The following is a 26,144-nucleotide window of genomic DNA, read 5'->3' as shown; positions in this document are numbered from 1 at the left end:
GTAATGGAATATTATTGTGTCAAAAGAAATGACAAAATGCCCAGTTTCAGAGATTAGAAAGACCTCTGTGATCTTATTCAGAGTGAAGCAAGCATATTTTGCCATCTTTCCCTGCTTTCTAGATACTGAATGAAACCTCAGAATTGTTTTAACTTAGTAACCATTTTTTTAAAGGAAGTACAATGAACTTCCTTCATTCTCCACTTCCTCTCCCAGTTTCCATATTTTGACTTCTTTCCCTGTTTTTTGAGTCTGAGGTGAAACCTCAGTTGTTTTGATTTGATAATCGTTTAAAAAAAAAAAAAGGAGGTACAATAAACTTCCTCGATTCTCCACTCCCTCTCCAGTTTCTCATCTGCAAATTAAGACAAGTTCGTGATAATGTCTTTATTTAAAAAAAAAAGTTGCATTAGAATTCATCTAAGGCCAAGGACCCAAGTACAAAATATAACCATTCATGCATTCCTCTCGTTTTCCTCGCGTCTACCCTGGGAGATGGGGTATTATTATTCCCACTTTGTCCCAATGGACAGCATCCCAGAACAGCCAAGAACAAACTGCCAGTCAAGTCCAACAGTAGCCGGGTGACACAAGCCCCTCAGGAAGTCCAGGTATATACACCCAAACACCTGGAACCCGGCATCTGTTTCCCCCCTTCCCAGTAAAACGGTGACAAGCGGAATCCGCTTCTGATTGGCTACGGTGAGAAGAGGGCGGGCGCCCACAGGAGGCGGGGAGCAGCGTGCACTTGGGACGCGCGGGGCCGGAGCGCTACTGCGCCTGCTCAGCCGGCGGGCCGCGAGGGCACTTCTCAGTTGCCGGAGCTTTGATGGCTGCTCCGGGGCGTGAGGGCAGGGATCTCGCTGCCGGCAGCTGAGGCTTCCGCTCTCCAACGCTATGGATTGTGTTCCTAGCCTAGCCCGGCTCCTACCCCGAGCTGTGGGGCGGCCCCAGCGAGGCCTGGGCGCGCTAGCGCTGACCCGGCCCCGCGGAGCCCTCCTCACTGCCTCCTCCCTCGGACCCTGGGCCGGAGTGCCGCTTCCCAGACACAACCGAACCGGGCTGCCCCGGAGTACTTGGCTCCGGAAGCTCTGTGAGCCCCGGCGGCCCAGTAGATCAGGTATACGGCCCCTTCCTCCCCCGAGCCTTCTCAGCGGGCCTAGGCCTTGGATCGGTCCTGGAGGTAAACGCGTTGTCCGTGTGCCCGATTTGACCCTTCCCGGTCCCCGTCACATGGAATTCCCAGGATCCTCCTGGGGAGCGTTGTGCAATCTCTCCTAGCTCGGTCTCCTTTGATTGTCTTGCAAGTTTTTGTAGTTATCCTCTCTGCCCAGTATTAAGTTGTGAACTGCTTATGAACTGAATAAGACTTATTTTCTGCCCTCTTCCATCCCGCCCTCTTCCCAACACTTAAATGTGTCCACCCACTCCTCCCCATTGCCACTCCAGAGCTTGCCAAGTTGAGTTTCTCCCTAATTGCTCACGTGGGAAGGAGCAGCCTAAAAGTATGGTTTCTTATATTAGAGTTTAGGAGTCATGAAGCATTAAGAATCATTAAGATCACAGTCAGTATTAAAAAGATTCCATATGGGCAAAACTGACATCAGCTTTGAATATCCCTTTGTAGAGGGCAGGGATTTGGGGTTTATATCTCTAGGGTGGAGCACAGTGCCCCTCTCTTGGTTGTTCTGTCCTGTCCAATTCTTTGTGACCCCATGCTACCAGTCCCTTTTGTTCTCCATTTTATCTTGAAGTCTGCCCAACTCTCCACAGATTACCTTCACTTCCCCTCCCCCAAGTAGGACAGCCACACAATTGCTGGAGTACTCTAGAGCAGGGCTTCTTAAACTCTTTCCACTCTCCTGGACCCCTTAAGTGCTTCTTAAACCTTAGGTCAAGAGACTGGCTTGGCACATGGACCTATTATTGGATGTAATGATCCCCATGCCCAGTCCTGAGAGAAATAGTCTAGGGAAGACTGGATGCCCCTTCTGCCAGGCCTCTTGTTTGGCAATTGAAGCAAGTGCTTAGAGATACACCCTCCTTTCAGGAGCTCCTGGGAAACTGGTGCCTTGGTTTATAGGCAGCTCCTGTTCTTTTTCCAGAGCAGGGGCTCAGTTCTCCCTTCATCCCAAGCCTCTTTGCTTCTTGATTAATCATCTCCCCACACCCTGCACAAAGCAGATGCCTTGTGTACAGCCCCAGCCAAGCCCTTGATGCCTTGGAGGTGATGGTTATATCAATTCCCTTCTCATCCATATATCCTCACTCTGTATCCCCTTCTCTGATTTATTGTAATAATAAAGTGACATAAGAAAGTTAGCACTTAAATTCTTACTGATGATTGAAAAAAAGGGGAGGGTACCTGAAACAGATGTATCAACATCATTGCGTGTGAACATGATTCTGATACTACAGAATAAAGAAGACCTTGAAAAAATTCTCCTGGTTTTTAGAGCACTTTGAAAGAAAACACATTTTAAAAATCTTACACATTGCTTGCTGACTTTACCTGTTATAGATATTTGTTCAATGAATTGAGTTACCATAACAATAAGAAAGCAAACATAGATAATTAAAATCCATAGATTGTCCACACATCTCATTTAGTCATTAATTGTAAGATTTGTCTCCCAAACTTGTCAGAACTAAATAGAAAAATTATTTAATGATAGCATGACTTCTTTTTGTTGTTCAGTCATGTTCAACACTTCATAACACTATTTGGTTTTTTCTTGGCCAAGATGCCGGAGTGGTTTGCTATTTCCTTCTCCAACTCATTTTACAGATGAGGAAACTGCAAACAGGGTTAAGTGACTTGTCCAGGGTCACACAGCTAGTAAGTGTCTAAGGCCAAATTTGAACTCAGGAAGATGAATCTTCCTGATTCCAAGCCCAGCACTCTATCCATGCTGTGACACCTAGCTGCTCCAACTTCTTTTTACTACTCTTCTTTATTGTCTGGTAGAGTTGCTAGCAAGTAGTGAAATGGTCTAAATGTAGGCAAGAGAGAAGGGAAACAATAAAACGCCCAGTAATCTGTCCACATAATTAGCTCAAAATAATTTACTTTTGTGTATATGGGAATAAAATAACAACATTGTTCACAGCATGATATTTTCTGTTTTTTTCAGGTGAAATTCTTCGACTCAGTACTTCTGATGCTTCCCAAGCCACCTTAGCTAGTGTAGCGCCGGTATTTACTGTGGTAAGCATTTTACTATTTTCTCCAACTTTATTGTGGTTAATATTTGTTTTAAAAAACACCTTGAAACATATTGAACTTTAACAGGATTGCATAATGTCCTTTAAGTGTTCCCTTTAGAAAGAGTGGTCTCATGTTAACAAATGATTGATTTTCCTCTTCTATTTTTAGACTACCTTTTTTCTGTTTTCAATCCTAAGACATAACTTATTTTCTTTTGGGGGGAATGAAATGATAGATTTATATTAATTCCTTATATGTTTAATGTTTTGCTTAATCATATTGAAAAGGCCTTGGGAACCAGATAAACTTACTATGATTACACAGAGCTGATGAAATCCTTTGCACAGTAATTCTGGTATACTCTGTGGTGAACTAGAACAAAATCTACCAGATTAAAATTCTAGAATTTCTGCATTAATACTACAATATTTCTGGCAAATCCATTTCAGAAGGACAGATAGCCCTTAGCCCTTGCTGGGATTTAAACCTCTGCCTATAGGAAATCATCAGCCAGTCACCAAGCATGCACTAAGAATCTGCTTTGTGACAGCTACTATACTACTGTACAATACTACTGTATTGGGTATACAGCGACAAAATAAAACAGTCTCTACCCTCAGTTGGGGGGAAGGAGACAATATGTATAAAATATATAACATACATAAGTAGACAGGAATGAAAGGAGAGGCAATAGCAATTAGATCATAAAACATTTCATGTAAAAATACTTCACTTAAGCCAACACACGTAGGATACTAGGAATTTTAAGAATCCGTGTTGAAGAGGAATGGTGTTCCAGATACAAGGGAAAGCTTGTACAAAGGCATGAAGATGGGAGATGGACTGCAGTATGGAAGAATAGCAAGAGGGACTATTTGATTGTACTGGTCTGGACTGAACTGAACAGAAGAAATATATGATGTGGCTAGAAAAGTAGACTGGAATTGGTTGTAAAAAGCTTTATATCCCAAACAAAGAAGTTTATTTTTATCCTAAAGAAAATAGGGGGACACTGGAGGTTATTAAGGAGGAGATATCATTTTGGCAGTTTTGTGGAGGCTAGATTGGAGAGGGAAGAGACTTGAATCAAGAATATCCATTAAGAAGCTATTGGAAAAGTCCACTGAAGAGGTGATAGGGGCCTGACATGGAACAGTAACTATGAAAATGGAGAGAAAGGTATGATCTGAAAGATTTGTGAAATATACATGATTCGGCAACTGATTGGATACTTGGAATGATGGAGAGTGAGGAGTTGAGGATGTGTTAAGGTTATGAACTCAGGTAACTAGAAATATGGTGACACCCTGAACAGAAATAGGGAAATTCAGAAGAAGGTTGAGTTTCTTGGGGAAAGATTATGACTTTCATTTCAGATGTGCTGAGTTTGAGATGCCCACCAGATATACATTTGGAAGTATCCAATGGACAGTTGGTGATGTAGGGCTGGAGCTTAAGAGGAAGGCTAGAGCTGTTTATATCGTAGAGAAGTGATGTGTATAGAGCATGAAAAGTGTTTGATAAATAGTATTTGGCTAAAGGAAATAAAAATAATTTTTCAAGTCTTAACTTGGGACAAGCATTAAAAACACTACTGCCTATCATTTTACATTAATTGTGTGTATTCTTTTATACAATATCTTCTTCTGGGGCCTGTTTACCAAAAGATGGTAGTTACAGAAATTTACCTCCTGATAGCCATCAGTACATACTGAAAGAATGTTCTGTGTTTTTGTTTGAACTATTTACAGGAAATATTTCAATGAGATAAATTATGCTTTCTAAAAGTAACAAATTTCTGTTATCTCTTTTTAGACAAAATTTGACAAGGAAGGGAATGTTTCTTCTTTTGGTAGGTATCACTGTTTGTTTTTTCCCCTAAACAGTGTCATTTATTTACTCCATTAATAAGTGAATCAGATGTAAACTAAAATGTTGTATTGTATCTAAGTGCAGTGTTTTGGGTGCTTTCTTCTCTGAGTTTGGGAACACTGGATTTGAAATAAGAGGACCTGGGTTTTGAATTCCTGTTCTTCTGCTTAGTACTTGGGTGACCTTGTGTGAAAATTGTTCAGTCTCTTTGGGATAGCAGTTTTCTCATCTGTAAAGTAACGGACTTAGGTTGAGACTTTTTCCCATTGTGACTTTTCTCTTCTTTCCTCCCTGTCTCATCCTGAAGAGAACAGAAATCACAGAGTAGCATAGAGACAACAAGCTCACATGTGTTTATTGATTCCACAGGGTTCCAACAAGTAGCTGTGGGAATTGTCTCACAGCACTAATGTGGCCTAATTCTACCTCATGGTCTGAACACTGGAAATTATCTTCATCAGGCCTCATCTCATTCTCCTCCCATCCCCCATGAAGTTTACTGGTATCCTTCTTCTCCAGATGTCAGTTAGTCATTGACCCTCAGCATCCCACCTCAGTTTTTGTTTGCTTTCATGTGTCAGGGTAATCCCTCCCCTTATTTCTAGGCAAATGTTTGCGTCTTGTGGCCTTGGTTCATCCTTAGGTTCAGATCCCTGTTTTGTTGCTCTTTATCTCTTGACAGGGACTGTAATTGTCCCTCATTACCATCTCTTTTCTCTTCCCTTTTGGATCTTGCTATTTCTCAGATAACCAGCCATCCATTTTAGAATGTAGCCGAATTTCCAACCAAATACGGATCAGAGAGGAAAGAGAAAAAGAGCTTCTTCTTTTAAGTCATCAAACACCTCATTGAGTCTACATTCTTGATTCATCCTCAGACTTTATACCATTAGACCTGAGCTTTTTCTTGCCTTAATCAATTTAACCCTTAACAGAGATGATTGTTAAGATCTCTTTAGGATCCCCTTGCACAGAAGGCACCACTGTCATCTTTTCACAGCAGTGTGACTTTATATTTTTTGAATCTTTTTTTGCAACCACAGATGTATGGTCATTTGCTGCCTAGAATAAAGTGTTTTAGAATATGCACTTAAAAAAAAAGTATTGCACTAATGTTAATAGAATGTATTCCTGGGACTCCTCTAACCTTCTGTCCAAGATAATGATTTTCTTGTTTTTCAGCTATGAAAATCTAACATATCTTAATTTACCTTTTCGAATTCTTGTACTGCTTTAAGAAGCAAGCACAATTTAAATAATCTGCTGGCAAATTTGAAGTGTTAAAGATTAGAAATAAGGACTGGAGCTGTGGGAACTCCCAGATGAGGAAATTCCCTCTACCAATGTAAGTTAGCAAGTTGTCTGCAATTTAAAGTCTTAGAAAATCTCCTAGAACATGTAGCCTGTAGGCTGCATTGTGCCCCTCAACACTCCTGAGTGCAGCTGAACCAAATTGAAATGTAATTAAGAAATATTTAACAAAATTAATTAAAACTATAGTTGTACATAAATAATGTTAACACATGATTTGTAAAGTCTGTATGAGGCCTGCAGGGATCCTTACATACAGTGCCGACATCCTCCCCCCCCCCCCAAATATTTATTTGAGTTTGACACCACTGTCCTAGAGTACTAAAAAGTTAAGTGACTTGCCCACGGTCACACACCCAGTAGATATAAAGGCAGGACTTGAACCAAGGTCTTCCAGGTTTTGAGGGCTGCTTTCTTTAATCTGTCATGCTATGCTGTGTTGTCTCTTATTGAAGATTAGATCACTAATATGGTTATTGCTACAGTATGATAAATTGTAGGTCATAAAGCTGTGTTTACTGCAAGGCATTTTTTGCATGGTACAGTATCTTGTGTTAGCAGTTGTTTAGAATCCTTAATGTTTTCTGGTGTAATACAATTGTGGTTTTTAGTTTAAATTCTTAGGTTAATGATACAGTATGGTGACTTTGAATTGTGGAGAGCATTCTTTCCACAGAAGAAATGGATTTACGTAAATTTTAAGTCTTTCAACTACTCATGAAGAACTAAATTTTTTTTTTGAGGGAAACTATTTCTAGGGACTTTAGAATGCCAAAAGAGTCACCATAACTTTTGTTTTCTTTAATCAAATAACATTTTTAAAAACATCAAGAAATGTCTTTGAAATATCTTATGATATTAAGCTGTATTTTATTTAACATCTTAATTTTTTTGTCTTAACTGTTTGATTTTTAGAAAGAAAGAAAATAGAATTATACCAGGAATTAGGTCTTCAAGCTCGAGATTTACGATTTCAGCACTTAATGAGTATCACAACCAGGAACAATAGAATTATCATGAGAATGGAGGTAAAGGGTTTTATTTTCATTTATAGTCTTCCTTTGAGTACTTATTGTTGATATCTACACTTAATTGTATTGAATTATGATTATGTAGATAGTTCATAGTTAGAAGTAATTTTGTTATTAAAATGCCTATTTGAGACATTGTTAACCAAGTGTCCCACCTTGGTCATTGAGAGTCACTCAATTTAGAGTTGCATTGTTTGCTTGCTGGCTGTAGAGAAGAATGATGCTTATCATTCTCATTGTACATACTTTGCATGTCTAAATCCATAACAAAAAATACTTCTTTCCTCTGGATCTTAACTCTGTTCTTGATTAGTTCCTTGGTGCTTTCATATTGTTCACCAGAGGTCATTTTATGCCTTGGTCCTAAATAATGTATCTTTGCTCTTGATGAGCTCACCTTAAAAATCAGTTGTAATACAACTTTTTCTTCTTTTTCACAGTTTTTACACATATATTCAAAATCTCCACTAAGTCCTGCTCAAGGGGCTGAGTGCAGGCTCTGGAATTTCCTTCCAGCCTAGAAGAGCTTCGAGTTTGGGACAGGTGATGGGCTGTGCCTGTTATCTAAGGATATAGCTAGTGAAGACTAGAGCAGCTCATCCTTAGTGGTTGGTGGCAGGGCAGTAAATTTGTCAGCCATAGTAACTCCGAAAGATCATCTACATTATAGAGTGATTGTGATATGTATTGGTGAAGAATTGCCACTGGGATGAAATCACAGCCCCTTAAAGTATTGAAGAGGTAAATGCTTAAATCTGTGTTCTTTGCATATAAAACAAATAATTCAAAGCCCCAAAGGATTGAGATATTCTAGATGGCCAAGGTTTCCAGATAAATGAGGACCCCTAAAGTATTAGAACTTTATTATTTTTCTTAAAGGAAAGTAAAAAATATACTCTATAGTTCTTCACTTTAATAAGCAGAATAATACCAAATATATTTATCCCTTTTTGATGGCTTATCATCATCATTATGAACATGAGTTTGTGCTGTGTTGAAATAGATAATGTGAATGACAGGTCCATAGCAAGTGGCCATGGAACTATCTTGGGAAAACATCTTATCAGCTAATATTTTAGCTATTTGCTTTTCCCCTCATAAATATGATATGAAACGTGCAACTGCAAAGCTTCTTGGGCAGTATAGCTTTGGCAGATATCCTTTAAATTAGGAAGTGAAGCTTTTTCAAACCTTTTTTGGAATATCATTTTTATAGTTATTAGTTATTATGATTTGTCAGCCCATTTAGAATATCACTTATGATATGTGTATTAGTGAGATATTGAACAATTTTGTCCTTTCTGCATTTCCCCATTCTTCTATCCCATTTGCATTAAGCTTTTTTTTTTTCAGAGAGCAGAGGAAGGGAAAGAAAGAGAATTTGTGCTGGAGTGTCTTGAGGGTGACTTAGCTAGAGCTTAAAAATTTTCATCCTTGATGATGATGACACTTATGTAGATACAGCATGAGGTCATGGCTTTCCCTAAGTTCAACTTTTCTTCAAGTTCAACTTTTAATAGTTGTAGAAATTGAAAGTTCTTTATAGCTCCCTACATGATGGACCAACTTTTTCATGAATAATTTTTGGTAATAATATTTTATATTCTAACTGGGGAAGATGAGCAGGAGGGTTACTGAAAATATTCCCAGACACTAACTGGAATTCATTCAGGTAGATTGTACCACCTGGAGAATTAGTTGTTTGCCAGTGTAACCTTGGTCTAGTCACTTAACCTTTCAGAGCCTCTGATCTGTAAAAAAAAAAAAGGCAGGGGGGGTAAGTCATAAGTTGGTTACTCAGTGAATATTAATTGCCTACTATGTGCCAAACACTTTGTCAGCCACTGGAGATAGAAAAACAAAAATGAAATAATATCTGTTCCCAGGAAGTGTGCATTTTATTAGTGAAAATAACATGTACATGTAGAAATATATACAAAATAAAAACTAATTATTTTTGACAGGCAGGTCTCATGTAGCAGATATTGCTTGGCTGAAACTAGGGGTTCTAAGAGGCAGAGGTGAGGGAAGAATTCATTCCACGTTTGGGAGACACCCTTTGCAAAGGCCTATAAATGGAAGTTGGAACGTCACGAGCGACATAGTAGAAAGACAGTTTGACTTGATTGAAGAGTACATAAAGGGAAGAGTGGAAGGGTGTTATATATACTAAAATTGGAAAGATAAGTTAGAGCAAAGTTGTAAAAGATTTTGAATATCAAATAGAGAAGTTTGTATATTATCCTAGAGGTACTAGGGAGCCATTGGAGTTTATTGAGTAGGAGAGTGTCTGTCAGACCTGTAATTGAGGAAAATGATTTTGCAATTATATAGGAGATGATTGGAGAGGGGAGAAACTTGAGGCAGGCAGTAGGGTCAATTAGGAAGCTATTACAGTAGTCTAGCTGAAAAGTGAGAAGGGCTTGAAATAAAGTAGTAGTGGTTATTTGAGAAGAAAGAAGGGGGTGAATGTAGGATGTTATAAAGGTAGAATCAACATGGGTCAACAACTGATTGGATATAGGGAAGAGTTAAGAAGTTGAGAAAGAAATCAGTTACAAACCTGGATGACTAGAAGGATGGTAGTTGCCTATACAAAAATAGGGATATTCATAAGAGTGTTGGTTTTGTAGGAGGACTGTATCGTGTTTGGGACATTTTGAGTTTGAGGTGTCTATGGGAAATCCAGTTAGAAGTGTCCAATTGGCAGTGAATCATATGGAAGTGGAACTCAGGAGAAAGGCTGTAGAATATGTAGATATGAGAGTCATCTACATAGAGATGATAATTAAATCATTAGGAGCTGATGAAGATAAAATAGAGATGTCCTCTAAGGCCTCTTTTAGCCCTAAATCTATGATCCCACATGGGCATTGTTGGGCAAGGCACAGATTCTTCATCAGTAAAACGAGAGGTTTGGATTAGATGGTCTCTCAAATTCCTTCCAACACCAGATCCTATGAAATGATAAAAGCCAATCCTGAAGATTTCATTTTTCCATCCGGGTAATGTGCTGTCATAGAAGGAACAGTGAACTTGGAATTAGGAGCGCCAAGTTACCATCTGAGCTTTACCACTTAATGGTTCTTCAACTTAGGCAAGACATTGGATCTCTTTGAGCTCCAGTTCTTTATCTGTGAAATGGGAGTTAAAATGCTCCTCTTGCCAACCTTATCATATTCTTGTCTGGATCAAATGAGATAACATATATTTTGAGCTTATGTATTCTAATTATCATCCCCTGAAGGGTAGTATTCTGTAGCCCTTCTCATTGTTAATAAGCACATGAGTCCCAGAACACTAGCTCAGTTCAGCTCTTTGTGAGTCACAGCTTTTAGTGACAATAATTACTCCTCCCTTTAAGTTCAGAAATTCCTTTGGCAAGAATTCCTATTCCCTTGATAGATGAATGCTTCCCCAGGGCTGTGCCTTTTGGTAAGGTGTAGCTTGGGTGTTTGCAGTCATTCACCCCTAACCATTTCTCAGGAAAGCTTACTCAAGGGATGTGGACACAGAGGGAGATTCTCCTTGCTCCACACTTCCCTTGCCCTTGTATGGATAGTCAGAGTCCTGGTGCCAAGGGTTCTTCCACCTGCTGTAACTGACAGACACTTGCTTCCCCTCCTGAGCATCTGCCACCATATGGTAGCACTTGGAATGCCTGGCACCCAGGTAATGATGTTTTGCTGTTCCTTACCCATTTCTCTCATAGAGAGTAAACCTACACATTGACCTGACTCGCAGACTTCTGCCTACATGTATCCAGATTGTGCCTTGATTAGAACTTCCCTTTATGTTATTGTATTGTAGTTCAGTCTGATGGTGCCATTAGTCACTGGCAGATTCAAAACTGACCGACCCATCTCCTCATTCCCAGTCTGACCAAGGACTTAGCCCACCTTTGGGATTTTTGAAATTACAAACCTCCTGAGTCTTTTGCTTTATTTAGTGGTTTGGGGTGTTTGTTTTTTCATTTACTGTTTGTCCACAGCAATTTGTGAAATACTGAAAGCTTTCTGAAAGGCTTCTGTTTTAGTGAATTTAGGGCCAATTATTTGTAAGTTCATTAAAATGAAAGTCTTTTAGAATTTAAGTAAAATGACTCAGTGCAACCAGGGCATATTTTAAGAGAAAAGAAGGTTAAGACTCTGTTGTAAATACTTTATCTTTACTTGGAATTGTCTGGCAAACCTTGAATAAGCGTGTCAGTCATTAAAATAACCCAGGTCCTCTAGATTAAAATGAGGGACTTTGCCTTGATCTCAAAAATATTTGAATTGTGATTTACTGTCAGCTAAAAAACTCAAGGGGCTTAGCAATCATATTGCACAAACCTTGACATGGTATTTCACTTATGCTGAATTCAAATTTTATAAGTATTAGAGGGAAACCATGCTCTATTTCTGTTGTTTTCTTTCTTATCATGTAACAGTTTGTATATTATTTTACAGTATTTGAAAGCTGTGATCACTCCAGAATATCTTCTGATACTAGATTATCGTAATTTAAACTGGGAACAGTGGCTCTTCCGGGAACTCCCTTTACAGCTGGCTGGGGAGGGTCAGCTTGTCACATACTCCTTGCCCTTTGAGTTTAGGGTCATAGAAGCTCTTCTGCAGTATTGGGTGAGCCTGGTTTTCATTTATCTACTTGCAGTAAACATGCTACTGAAAAGGAATATAAATTAGTGTAAATTATGGTATAAGTTTAGATGATCGTATTTGTGTGTCTTTAAAAAAAACAAAAACAGAAACCTCAGTGTTTCTACTCTCTTTTTTTCTGAATAGGAACTGAGTGTTTAAGGGAATGTGAGAAGCAACTGAAATATATCTGTTAAGTGGCAGTTTGACTATTTCAGCAATAACCTTTTGGGAATGGATACCTGCCATCCACTGTTTTTATTGCTGAGTCAAGTTAGAAATGTTTTTACCATGGGTTATTTCAGCGACCATACTGATTCCTGATTGATAGGTTTTGTTTTAACTAATGAATTCCCCTTTTTGTTAAAAGGGTCTCTTTAGCAAGAGAGTCTTGTCTGGAATTTTAGTAACCTCTCAGCTTTAAATGTGGGCCATTGTGAAGAACTCTGAAGAATGAGCATTTCAAGCCTGGGTAATTTTGGTTTAGAATGGCTTTGGGTAGTTTGCCAGTCCTGGAAGTGTTCTAGTCACTTACCATTCATTGAAGTGTTATGAAAATTTCTAGTTATTGTAGATTTTTGTAGTTAATAGGGGATTCACTGACCCAGAATATTCTAAAAGAATTGTTTTAATTCTTATGAAAGGTCATGTTGTTATCTAGATCAACACCCTTCAGGGGAAACTTAGCCTTTTGCAGCCTCTCATTCTTGAGACCCTGGAAGCTTTAGTGGACCCCAAACATTCATCAGTGGACAGAAGCAAACTGCACATCTTACTACAAAATAGCAAAAGGTAAATATGTGACATCATGAGTGGGAGAACGCCAACTTTTCATTCAATAATTGTCTTATTGAAGTAGAATTTCTTATAATTCCAGATGAAAATTAAGTATAATTACTGAAATATTTGTTGAAAATACTTTCTTATTTTGATGGGTCTGTGATCTCTCATCTGTGCATGTACTCCCTCCATTTGTGTGTTCTGAAACTCCCCCATGCCTTATTGGTATGTACGATTCTTGCGTATGGTTATGTGAATCTTCTCTAGATGGATACACTATGTATGCTTAAAGGCCTTCTTTGGTTCTTTTACCATTTCATGGGTCCTGCACATCATGCAAGGCTTGCTTCACCTCCAGCCTCACTTCCTTTCTTGTGCATGCTTTTGCTGTTGTCCCTTATGCCATATGTGCAGGTCACTGTTGGTAATATGTTGCAGCCTGATTCTTTTGAGACGGTGACATTTCACATAAGATCCCAGAAAAAATATTGGTATTAAAATGTTATAGCTTTTATAGGAACAAGCAAGGAGTGTGTCCATCAATAGATATGTGTATAAAGTGAGCATTTATTAAACGTTTGCTATGTTCCAGGCACTGGGATAGCAATGGAGACAGTCCCTGCCCTCAAGGTGCTCACCTAATAAGGAAAGACTACACATAAAGGGGAGCTGGAAAAGGGTAGAGAGGGGAGAAGTATGGTAGAGAGCCTTTCTAACTGTGTAGATTAAAATAGGATGTTCTGTTACACTCCTAACATACTTATTACAATATCTCCTCGATAGGGTTTTGGGGGTTTTTTTGTTTTGTTTTATTTTTTTTTAGGGTTTTTTAATAGTTTTTAATGTTTCATGAGCTCCTTAAAAGGAACTGCTAAGTGGAATTGAACTGAAACTAAAGCTTTTCAATGATTACAGTTGGTAAATTGAATACACACATGATCGTAAACTTTGCACTAAAGACAAATATATTCCAGAGTTAACTATTGAAGCATTTCCAACATAAGGGCTACTTATAGAATCTCAAGGTTAGAGGGCCTCACAGGGACTATCTTGTTCAAACTCTACCTGAACAAGAATTCCCTTTATGACATTCGGAGTAGTTTTCTAGCCTACCCTTAAAGATCTCTGGTAGGGTGGAATTGACTACCTCCCAAAGTAGGCCAGTTTGATAAGTTAATGTTTTTATAAAGTTTTTCCTTCCAGGAAATTCAAAACTTCCTTTTTGAAAATTTTTACCCATTACTATTATTTCTGTCCTCTGGGGCCAAGCAGAACAAATCTCTCTTCCTTGAGAAAGTCCTTCAGATACTAGAAGACAACTGTGATGTTCACTTTGAGTTTTCTTTCTCGTGCTAAATATCTCTATTCCTTTCAACCAGTGCTTGTATGCTCCAACTAGTCATTGTCCTTTTAAAAATTTGACACCCAAAACTAATTTCTGTACTCCATGAGTGTTCTGCCTAAGCTATAGTACAGTGATTCTGTCACTTCCTATGGTCTCGTTCTTGGGCCTCTCTGAATACAACCTATAATGATACTTTTTGTTGTTGTTGTGTCATGGTATTTTTATTATTCATCAAGGTATTTTTTCATATGAACTGTTGTCTAAACGAGCTTCTTCCATCTTTTACTTTTGAAATAGATTTTTCTAATCTCTATGTAGTTCTTTATATGGTCTCTTAAATTTCATTTAAATAGATTTAGCCCATTGTTTTTGGATCTAAGATGTTAGCTACACATTTCTCTCAGCTACATGGCATCTGCATATCTGCTAAGCATATTATCTCAGCCTTCTTCCTAGTCATGATAAAAATGCTAAACAGCATAAGGCCAACACTTGGCTAGAGATTTCCCTCCAAGTTGACGTTTATATTGTGGCATCAGAGCATCCTTTGTGGTCCAGAAGGTGTTAGAGAATAAGGAGGAATGTTTGTCAACTTAAAGAGTAATAACCACTTCTGTGATTGCTTTCCTCTATTTCTCTAGTCTTTTCCTTTACAACATTACTGTGCTCACTTTTTGTTCCATTAATACATAGCCAGGATGTCTAATCTGTGCATGAAATATTATTTAGATATTCAGCCTTTGCATTTCATTCTCCAGTTCTAGAATGTGAAATTTTATTGTTCATAAAAAATACTCCATACGATGTCATTCTTATTAGAATGAAGTCACAAATAAATAGGGGTAATGTGAAATTAGGAAAGATTTTTAAAATCAATATATAATACTGGTGAATTGTATGAGATAAATGAAACACCTTTAAATGAATATGTTCCTAATTATTTTTCTTACTCCCACAGCCTATCAGAATTAGAAACAGATATTAAAGTTTTCAAAGAGTCAATTTTGGAAATACTAGATGAAGAAGAATTGATGGAAGAACTCTGTCTAACCAAATGGAGTGATCCTGAAGTCTTGTAAGTCTACCACAGCCCAGACCCATTTTCTTACAGTTTATGTCCTAAGATCCATATTTTGCCTTATTATGTTAATATTTCTAATGATAACTTTTTAGTACAAAGAGTACAGCTAATGTATTTGCTTTTCTATGACAAGTAAATATATTCAGGTAAACAAACATTTAATTTCCTACGTGCAAACAATTAATCAACAAGCATTTATTAAGTCCCTACTGTGTGCTAGGCACTAAAGATACAAAGAATGAAGGCATCAACTTTCAAGAAGCTTACATTCAAAGAAGTCAACAAGTAATTATATAAGTACATACAGAATAAATATAAAAAGAATAGATACTAATAAGTACAAAGTAGTTAAAAGTAATTTCATTGGGCAGGGCACTAGCAGGGAGATTAGGAAAGTTATTACAGAAGTTGATAGTACTTGAGCCGTGTCTTGAAAGGAGAGGGGAACTTTGTGAAACAAAGGTGGGAGTGAAGGGAGGGTATGGCAGTGCAAAAGCACAGAGACAGACAAGTGAGTATAATGTATGAGGAATAGAGAAAAGGCCAGTTTACCTGGATTGTAGGATGAAGAGTAATTCTGTGATTTTTATATGTAACAGAGAACATGGGAGATAATGCTGGAAAGATTGCTTGGAATCAGATCCAAAAAAAGGCCTTAGGTGTAATGCTAAGGAATTTAGGCTTTTTTCAGTGACTGATGAGGAGCCATATGTGGATTGATGAGGAGCCATATGTGGATTTTGAGTGAGAGAGTGACATGATAAGGGCTATGCTTTGGGAAGGGTTTTTTGGCAGAGGGAGAAACTGGAAACAGGTAGACCAGTTAGACTATTGCAATATTTCTGTTAAGAGATAACAAGGGCCTGATCAAGGGTAGTTGCCATGGGAATGGAAAGTTGAGGCAGATGTAAGACAAATCTGGGAAAAAAAATATATAGAATTTGTTAGCTGATTTGATGTTGTAGACGAAGAAGGAGTAAAAGATAAGACCAAGGTCTTAGACATTATTGCTGTTTAGGATATCCTGCCTCTTTCAAAATCAAGTTATATGTAATGTACAAAAGTGTGTGTATCCACATAGAATTTTATTCCCCTCATCTTCCTATCTGTATAGGAAGGAACACATGTGAAAACAGATCTTGATCTTATTAATGTAGCATGCCAACCACCCACAGAGAACTATCACAGAAAAAGAAAAATCCTTGCCTTTTGTTAGAGGTTGGTCTTAGGTCCTCTCAGGACTAAATTTAGTACCAGGTAGGTCTTGTGATAGTGTAATATGTATGCATATGTAAAAGTGACATGTTTGCATATCTCTAGCTAAATAATTTTTTTTATTTGCAGTGAGAAGAGCAGTACTGGAATTGACCATGCTGAAGAGATGGAACTGCTTTTGGAAAACTATTACAGGTTAGCTGATGATCTCTCCAATAAAGCTCGGGAGCTCAGAGTATTGATTGATGACTCAGAAAGTATTATTTTCATCAATCTAGACAGGTAAGCTCACCTTATCTAAAAGTCCATCAAAAATTATTTACTGAACAGCTACTCTTCCTGATTAGGTTTATTGTTTTAGAACATAGATATCATAACTGTACCATTATTATTAGAGACTACATGAAAGCGTAGCCTCTTTGATAGGAGTGTAGATTTTGATACATTGCTGTCTCTACATAGAATATTTGATTTTCAGGCAAAGTGTAGCCAGCAGATAAGTTGTTCTGATCTGAATAGGTGTTCTCTACCCTAGCCATCGTAATGTGATGATGAGGTTGAATCTACAGTTGACCATGGGAACCTTCTCTCTTTCACTTTTTGGACTAATGGGAGTTGCCTTTGGAATGAACTTGGAGTCCTCCCTTGAAGAGGTGAGAGCTTATTATTTTTAAAAACTCTGGGCTCCTTTTGAAATGAGGGTTGAGTTGTACATCAACTTTGTTATTTCACATGTCTATGTATGTAGTTATTTATTGGGTCTGGATTCTGTCTTTCATGGCAGTACAACAGAACCTCTTAGGGAACACTGGCATATGAAGGGTTCCCACATAGAAGAGTAAATAAATAGCTCCAGAAGGAAGGAGCGATGGGTTAAAGTTTCAAAAAGGTAAATTTAGCCTTAAAAAAAACTTTGTGACCATGAGAGATATGCCAAAGAGGCAGTGAGAACACTTTCCTAGGAAGTATTTAAGCAAAGGCTGGATAGTCACTCATCAGGCAGGTGACTCCAAGGCCGGAGCTCTATGCACTGCGCCACCTAGCTGCCCCTGGAAGTGTTTTCTTTTGCCATTGTAGTGATATAATTTGACAAATATGAAAGTGTCCATTTGAATAACATAGAATCTTTGAGCTTTCCTTATCTGTTATTCAGATCTGGTAGTTACTTCCTGTAGTATTCATGTAGGATACACAACTACAGGTGTAAGAAGGAAGTGAATCTTAACCAGTTCCTTGACTGAGAATGATTAAGTCTTCAGAAGACATTTTTCACATATTTAGAGTTGGGGTTCATGTGAAATTGTAAAGAAGTATATGACTTTTTTATCTAAAATCTAGAAAACTAAAGATTTATTGGAATTTCTATTTCCGTTTTATCATAATGATGACCCCAAAGAAATGTACAATTCTCAGGTGCTTCCTGACTTATCAAAGAAATTAAATTACTTTCACTCTTGTTTTAGAATTGAATGTAAAGTTGAAATTCATGTGTGGCATGCAAAATGGCTTTCCTATTCACAGACCCATGATTTTGAGTTTTTGAAGTACATACACACTGTACCAATTGCCACCCTTTTCCTGGCATTGGTGTGACACTTGGGTGCTTTAACATTTAGTAGGTTTAATACCCTAGCCTCTGGTGCATCTGAAATCCTTTTTCCTCTGCAGCTATTTCCAAATTGTGGGGATAGGCTTGGGAAGGGTAAGGAGACAGGAGAGGTCAAACAGCAGAAAAGAAGGCGCATACTTCAGGTGACTTAAGGAAACAGGAACATCAAATATGTACTCTTTAGTCAATTGCTTCTTCCCCCAGAGGAGTCATGTCATGCCATGTTGGTAACATAGAGTCTGGCTTACTTTGTGCCTTTCTGGCTCCCAAAATCATGAATGTAACATTCACAAACTTTTTGCAGCCTCGGGGATTATAGGACCATGGTGTGTGTGTGTCTGTGTGTGTCTCTGTGTGTGTGTAACCAGAACATATTCCCCACCTATGCTAAGTAAACATTTATCTCTGACTGTTCTGTTCTCTTATAATGCAATGTCATGTTCTCTTGAGCTCTCAGAAATAACAGTGAACACAAAAATGTATGTTCCTATATTCTTATTAGGCTATAGAATCCTGTATTCCTAATTTTACTCGTGATCCCTAGACTTAACCGGGAAGCAGATTTAAACTGACCATTAAAAAGAACATCCTCACAGTTACAGCTGTCTTATAGGATTGTTGGGTAGTGAGCTGAAAAATATACATTACAAGTATTTAAGGAGAGGCTATAATGTCTTTCTGTCAGGGATTCTCTCTAAAAGATTTCTATGCCAGGTAGGATATTGAACTCTAAAAGGATTTCTGTTTCCTTCTAGCTCAAAAAATTGTTCATGTTTCTTGGTCTCTGGGTATCATCAAGGGAATTTTATTTGTCCCATACCATTGTAAGGTTATTGAAACTAGGAAAATCTGCTCAATTTAGACTTGGGACAGTGCATTGTTACTGTTACTAGAATGTTGGTCCATCTGTCCTCCCAGGCTTTCTAGAAGTCAACTTATTTATTCCATTTTAGGACCATAGAGTGTTTTGGCTGGTAACAGGAATCATGTTTATGGGAAGTGGCCTCATCTGGAGGCGCCTGCTTTCATTTCTTGGTCGACAGCTAGAAGCTCCTTTACCTCCTATGGTATGTTGTACTTGAAAGTGTGCAGAGATGACTCTAATTTTCTCTTTGACATTCCTGTTAGGTATTTACTTCAGAGAGGTAATTTATAGTGTTAGACTTGGAGTCCAGAGGACCTGTGTTGGAATCCCATTTACACACTTACTAGCTATGTTGCTTCTGGGCAATTCACTGAACCTCTCTCAGCCTCAATTTCTTCATTTGTAAATTGGAGTAAATATCTATAGTGCTGCTTCCAAGATTGCTGTGATGATTAAATGAGATAATGTATGTAAACACTTTGCAAAACTTAAAATGCTATGGAAAATTTTCTTATTACTGGATGCTGAAGAATCTTAGCATCCAGTATAGTATCTTTCATGTAGGTAGTTACTCAGTATCTACTTAATGAACTTAGTTGAGTTGGTTCACATTATTTGCCAGTCTTTTTCCTTTCTTTACATTGCCACATTTGAATACACTGTCTTCTCTGTAGGATCCTGGAAGAATTTGTATTATTTACCTCAAGGAGTTTTTTGTCCTGTGTGTTATAAAAATAGGCCCTTTAGATGCTTTGGCAATGGTACATTGAAACTTCTGGAAGTGTTTTCTTCTTCTTTTTTTTTTCTTTTTTTTACTTGGCAATTGGGGTTAAGTGACTTGCCCAGTGTCACACAGCTAATAAGTATCATGTGTTGTGTGTCTTAGGCCAGATTTGAACTCCCGTCCTCCTGACTCCAAGGCTGGAGCTCTATGCACTGTGCCACCTAGCTGCCCCTGGAAGTGTTTTCTTTTGCCATTGTAGTGATATAATTTGACAAATATAAAAGTGTCCATTTGAATAACATAGAGTCTTTGAGCTTTCCTTATCAAAGCAGAATCATGAAAATTATTAATTTTTCAAATAATTTATAAATTATGATGTGGCCTGGGTAAGAAAAAAATTGTTTCATTATTTAGTGGAAAACTTGTCTTGAAATTACGTAATGCATCTTGGGTCACATTTTATTTTGCAATCTATAAATTTAGCAACAAAATAGTCTGTTACTTAAACTTTCAATTTTATCAGAAATAAAATAGTTAAGTGCATCTAGGTGGTACAATTTATGAAAAAATAAACTTTTAGGAAATTGTAAAGAAATACAACTGACATTATCAGTAAACATCTGTTAAACTCTTGCTATATACAGAACACGATACGTTTTGACACGTGAAAGCAGTTGATGCATGGCTTTGTCATAAGCAAAATCTAGATGCAGAAAGAAAAATTGTTATACAAATGTATAAAATGTATCCATTTTTCTTAATTTTGTGCCAGCAGTGTCACTAAGGAAATTGATTTATTATCTATGATATTTTTTCATAGTAAATACTTATGTAGGTATACCAGTTGCTATAGTTAATGTGATCTCCTTTTCCCTTTTAAAATAAAATTGGTTTCTTCCTTTGTTTAGATGCCCTCTTTACCTAAAAAGCCTCTCCAAGCAAGTGGAAGAATTGAGATGAAGAACAGTCTCAGGACAGATGCTTTTGGGTCGAGCCGAAGTATCCTAACAAACCGATAGGAACGGCAAGCAATGACTGAAATCTTGGTTTTGGTGGTTGACATAAGAAGCTTCTGGCACTATTCTAATTTATTTTCTTTTAATAAAATTGAAGACTTGAAAACAACTCATGGTTAAAATATGACCACTGAATGTCAATAAGCTATGGCAATCTTAAGACTAGGATTTTAGTTCATAAAGTCAGAATTCAGAGTAAAGGAATGAAGTGAAATTGTCCGTCAGTCTTGCTTGTCTTCTTGCTTTAAGGGGCCAAAATCTTGTATTAACTACGTATTCAAAGAGCTGCTGTTGGTAGAGATTTTTCATTGATATATTGAATGTAAGAGTGTTATATGGAGATATGAAGCAAGAAGGGCTGAATTTGGCACAAAATTAGATTGTTCATAAAATTATTATATTTAGCTTATATATAGTACATGCTAACATGTTCACACACCAAAATAGTGCATGTTCACACTTGCAAATTAGCACGTGCACATTGTGAAATTGAGTGATATAAATTATTCATATAATCAGGGAATCAGAGTTGAAACTTCTTTGGGAGCCATAACAGTATCCCAGCTCTCAAAAGGCTTAAATCTGGAATCTTAAAATTGGAGTAATAGAAGAGTTTTGAATATATGCTAAGAAAAACCAGAACAGCAAGGCATTTCTAAGGTTTCAAGATATTTCATACTCCATTACTGTGATTATTCTTGGAATATTTAAGTTCACACACATTATTTATGTATTAATGATTAACTGGAATAGGTATTAATCTGGTTAACTCAGAGTTAACCAAACAAACGTTTTTGTTTCAGCCTTTTTTTAGAAACTTTCTAAAATATAGTGGTCTACCTTTCTGCCTTAAAATAGAAGACTTAACATAATTGAATTTTTTAAATTTAGGATTTATTTTTTATATACTTATGTACGTACATGTTGTCTCTTCTAAATAACATAAAGTCATTGCAAATAGGAATTATTTCCTTCTTTATGTTTGTATCCCCCAGCCTAGCATGTAGTTGATGTTTAATGCAGCTGACCCAAAAGTCTTAGTGCAGTTACAACTGCACTAGGACTTTTGGGACACCCTGTAAATGCTTATCAATGATAGTTCTGAAAAAAAATATAGTTGTCTATATGATACTCTATAAGAAGTAATTGAGGAGTGGGGAATCTGTGCTTAGCCTATGACATTTAAATACATACTGTGTATGTATGGGGCACTATGCTAGTCTAGGCACTGGAGATACAGAGATGAAAAATAACAGCCCTAGCCCTCAAGGAGCAGTCTAAGAATGTGTTCTTTTAACTAATCTGATCATGTGATTTGCCTCTTACTTCTAGAAGAGGTGGGCCCCGGGGAGTACAGAGGATGATAACTGTTCTGGTTAGCTAACGATTCCTAGTATTTAGGTTCCAGTTGATCAATTTTTTTTTCTAGTACAAAGGTATCAAACTCAAAATTCCTGAGTATACCAAATGTGTATGGGAAGTGTTTAATATGATAAATAAAAAGACAGTTCAACATAGGTAATATTAATTTGTAAATTAATGTAAGTTGATATGCCAGCCCAAGGATCCGTTTCTGTTTGAGTTTGACACCACTGTTCTAGTATGCCTTTAAAGAACTCAACAAAACTTGGTTTTATGTGGTCTCTGGAAGTCAAGCCATAGAGAAGGCAGTAGTGGAAAGCACCTTGTGGTCTGTCCTGGCCCTGCCCCTACTGTCTCTGTGGCCATAGCCAAGTCACATGACCTCTCTGAGCTTCAACTTCCTCAAATGAAAAATAGGGAGGATGATAACTGCCCTTTCTGATTCATGAGAATTAAATTAAATATGTAAAAGTACTCTGAAAACAAATGTCCTGTGTAAATATAAGGATCACGAAGATGTAGTTCCCCATTGCATGGTAGCCCAAAAGAACTGTTGAGTGCCAACAGCAGTTATACCTCAGCTAAACAGTGTCATCCCTATTTTACCTGCTTGCTATCAATTACCTAGTTTTGCATTTCCCACTATCCTCATGCCTTGTAGTCATGGCTCATTGATGGAAGAAAACCCCTTTAACAGGTGGTTTGCACTTTTTAAAGAAATTTAGAAACTCTATATGTGAGGAAACTGTGGTGCACAGAAGTAAAACTGACTTTCCAGGTCACTACATCAGAGCCAGGACTAGAATTGAGGCCTTTTACCTCCAGAGCCAATGTTCTTTTCCATCGTATGTGATCTCTTCTTTAAAAGTTATTCTGGGGGCAGCTAGGTGCGCAGTGGATAGAGCACTGGCCTGAAGTCAGGAGGACCCGAGTTCAAATGCGGCCTCAAGACACTTGACACTTACTAGCTGTGTGACCCTGGGCAAATCACTTAACCCCATCGCCTAGCCAAAAAAAAAAAAAGTTATTCTGCACAAAATTTAAATGGCAGATCCTTGTACTAAAATATATTTCTCCATGTTTGGGGAGGAGGTGTGGGATTTTGTGGTTTAGAGAACTCACAGTGAGGAAACTCCCTCTACTAATGTAGGTTATACCAAGGAAATGATATGTAATGTAGGGAAATGACATCTATAATTGAATAAGCTGCCATATTTCAGCTTGATTCAACAGACGGTTTGTAAAGTAGCCTGAAAGTCACAGTACCATGATTTAAACTTGTATTTAAGATTAGCACAAATGGAAGATGCCATAGACAGTGCCTAAATATCCAGAGTAGTTTCTATAATGTAGCTTTTGTCATAAAAACATAAAGCTGGATATCATTGAGAGATCCTGATTCTTAGTTGTTACTGGCTCATCTGGGAGCACGTTGTGAGCCCTCTTTTTCTGGGTTATTTGATAATTGATTGGAAGAATACCTTCAAGGAGCTGAGATATAAAGTAGACTTGACAGAAAACAGCTGAGTCTCTGAGCTGATGTTCTCATTGTTAAATATACTAGTAGGAGGAAGGAGCCTATTGGGAATCCTAATGAGCCACTGAATCTGCAAGATAGAAAGAATTTGTCTTAGGTGACCAGCATACATACTTTGCATTTGGAACAATGGAGCTTTCTAGATGAGGGGATAACAATATTCATTATGAACACCAACCCACCACCCCCCAGCCTCTTGAAGCATTTAAGAACAGTTTGGGGTTCATTTGAACATCTTTCATACTTTAATTTCACAGGACACTTTCCATTGTCATACCTCAAAGTGTTTGGCAAGTTTGGGTTCTTTTCTTTCCATCTAAACTTGGAGTTTCTTTCTTTCTTTGAGACAATGGAGTTGTGAGCTGCCCAGGTAGGTCACAGCTAGTAAGTGCCTGAGACTGGATTTGAACTCAAGGCCTTCCTGACCAGGGCTGGTGCTCTGTCCACTGTGTGCCACTTAGCTGCCCCAAAACTTGGGATTTCCCTGGAGTAGGGAACTCCTTCCTGGTAAGGAAACTCGCTCTACTACCATAGCTGCAACTCATGATCTTAGAAAGTGGCCTGGGTGACAGAAAGGGTGACTTACCCAAGGTCACACAGCAGGAATGCTATAAATTGGAGGTAGGATTTGAATCCAGGGTTTCCTGGCTTTAATACCAACTCCCTATCTATTCTGCCATGCTATGTCTTGTTAGGTGTTGTTATGCTTGTGAAATAAGCAACAGGTGTACCTGTGTTATAAGCTGTAGGAATTAGAGCCTAGAGAGTTGAATTTATCCATCACATAAGCCAGACTACTGTAATAGTAATGGTATAGATCCCAGATCCTTGCTAATATTTTTTCTCTCTACATTTAGTAACTGATTCTGTCTGTGACCCTGGAGGTTTTTTAAAAATCTTTTGCTGATTATATTCTCCAGGTAGGGAAATTTTTAACTACCTCATAAGATTAAAGAGGCATTAATTTTTTTAACTTTTGGAGGCTATCAGGTCAAGTGTTCATTCCAAAGTTCTCCATTCAATCCACCTTGAAAGTGTTCCTTGATTCAGACTTTCTTAGTTATAAAAGCTCATGTAAAAAAGGGATACTCTAAAAATGAACATCTAAAGTACATTAACTTAGCCTTTCAACCTGAAATGGTAGAGAGCCAAACAGTAAATGTGAGAAGGCAAGCATTGTGATTAACCCTGGCAAGAAGAAGCAGCATGGCATGGTAGACAAGGCACGGTAGACACCACCAGACGACTTCTGGCTCTGCCATTAATTTGCTGTGTGCCCTTAGCTAAGTCACTTGATCTGCTGGGTCCCATTTCCTCATTTATAAAACGTGGCCATTGAGCTAGGTAGTCTCAGAGGTCCCTTCCAGTTCTGACAGTATACAGTTTAATATAAGCTAACAGAAATAACTGTGGTTCTTTAATTAACTGGTTGTCAGAGCTGGCCTCCAAGAAAAATATAATGGTAACAATGGCTTTCTGAAAGACCATTAGCATCTGATCTCTATTTTGTGAATATAACACTGTAATATACTATACAACTAAACAATTCAGTTTACACAATTACATATTACTTTGGTGGAGAAGCTCAAAGAATTTTACACATTCTCACTTTTTCTGAATTTCCACATTAAACTACACTTAGAGTTTGGGATTTATTTTCATTACTTTGTAGAGGGGCAGATAATATGTATGGTTAGTGCAGCGAATGCAGTAGAAATCAAGAGCCCTGGGATTCCATCCTAACAGAATCACTGGATTTTTTTTTTGTAAGTCACTTAATCTCTTGTTTGCATGACTGATATGGGATAAGGTTTTATATTATTAGTCTTGAAAGAACAGTGCTATATAATATAAATAAGATGGATACAAATAATGCTATGTATATAGTTCTAGTTTCTTGAAATAAAGATAATTTTTTGTGAAACTTGTAAAAGTTTCATTTTGTAGTATTAAGAATTCTGCTAAAGAAAATAATCCCAGGAATAATTTGGTGTGGGGAATCTATATCTCAACATGAAATTATGGAATAATACTGCGGCTAAATATCCTGTTAAACTTGTTTCACAGTTTACCTGTTGCTAATAGCTTACATGTATTTTGTAACTATTATGATGATTTCACATAAATACCATTTGATCTGTGAACATGATATTTATTATCGAAGTATTTTAATAAAATTATTTTGATTAAAAATAGGAATCTTTAGGTAAATATGGGCCATATTCAAAGAAAGAGCATTTCATTTCTGTGAAGCATTAGTAACAAAGTTTTGGGAAAATACGGGTAGTATAAGAAGCCTGTCTTGATGGGCAAGCAGGCTTAGTATTTCGTTTTAGTAACCCAAGTAGCTTCATTTTGTCTAGTTTAATGCCTAGAATCTCCAAGAGTTAACCACTTAATGAAGAATACTTAAATCATTAGCTATAGAAATTGCTACTGTTGAGCAGTTGACTGTCACCTGATTACCAGATTTCCTTTGAATTAATAACAAAAACTCCATACAAATCAATATAATGTAAGACAGCACACAGAATAGTACTCATGGTAG

General features: G+C 37.6%; 1 protein-coding gene across 4 annotated transcripts; it reads left to right on the top strand.

Moving 5' to 3' along the window:
- Nucleotides 1-757: 757 nt before the first annotated feature.
- On the top strand, nucleotides 758-20,911 carry MRS2 (magnesium transporter MRS2). 4 transcript variants are annotated; one of them, XM_020986840.2, is made up of 11 exons: nucleotides 760-1,183; nucleotides 3,135-3,208; nucleotides 5,024-5,060; nucleotides 7,307-7,419; nucleotides 11,874-12,047; nucleotides 12,724-12,854; nucleotides 15,146-15,262; nucleotides 16,613-16,765; nucleotides 17,019-17,136; nucleotides 19,046-19,159; nucleotides 20,590-20,911. In XM_020986840.2, exons 1-11 carry the CDS (start codon nucleotides 898-900, stop codon nucleotides 20,698-20,700), a joined length of 1,428 nt encoding a protein of 475 aa, XP_020842499.1. In that variant the 5' UTR covers nucleotides 760-897; the 3' UTR covers nucleotides 20,701-20,911. The 4 variants fall into 4 exon arrangements, with proteins under 4 accessions (XP_020842501.1, XP_020842499.1, XP_078009696.1 ...); XM_020986841.2 differs by having other exon boundaries at nucleotides 761-1,120; XM_020986842.2 differs by lacking the exon at nucleotides 19,046-19,159 and having other exon boundaries at nucleotides 758-1,183.
- The last annotated feature ends 5,233 nt before the right edge of the window (nucleotides 20,912-26,144 follow it).

The sequence above is a fragment of the Phascolarctos cinereus genome, unplaced genomic scaffold, assembly GCF_003287225.1.
Source record: "Phascolarctos cinereus isolate Bilbo 61053 unplaced genomic scaffold, phaCin_HiC Scaffold_4;HRSCAF=312, whole genome shotgun sequence".
Taxonomy (NCBI): Eukaryota; Metazoa; Chordata; class Mammalia; order Diprotodontia; family Phascolarctidae; genus Phascolarctos; species Phascolarctos cinereus.
This window is presented reverse-complemented; position numbering and strand designations above follow the sequence as displayed.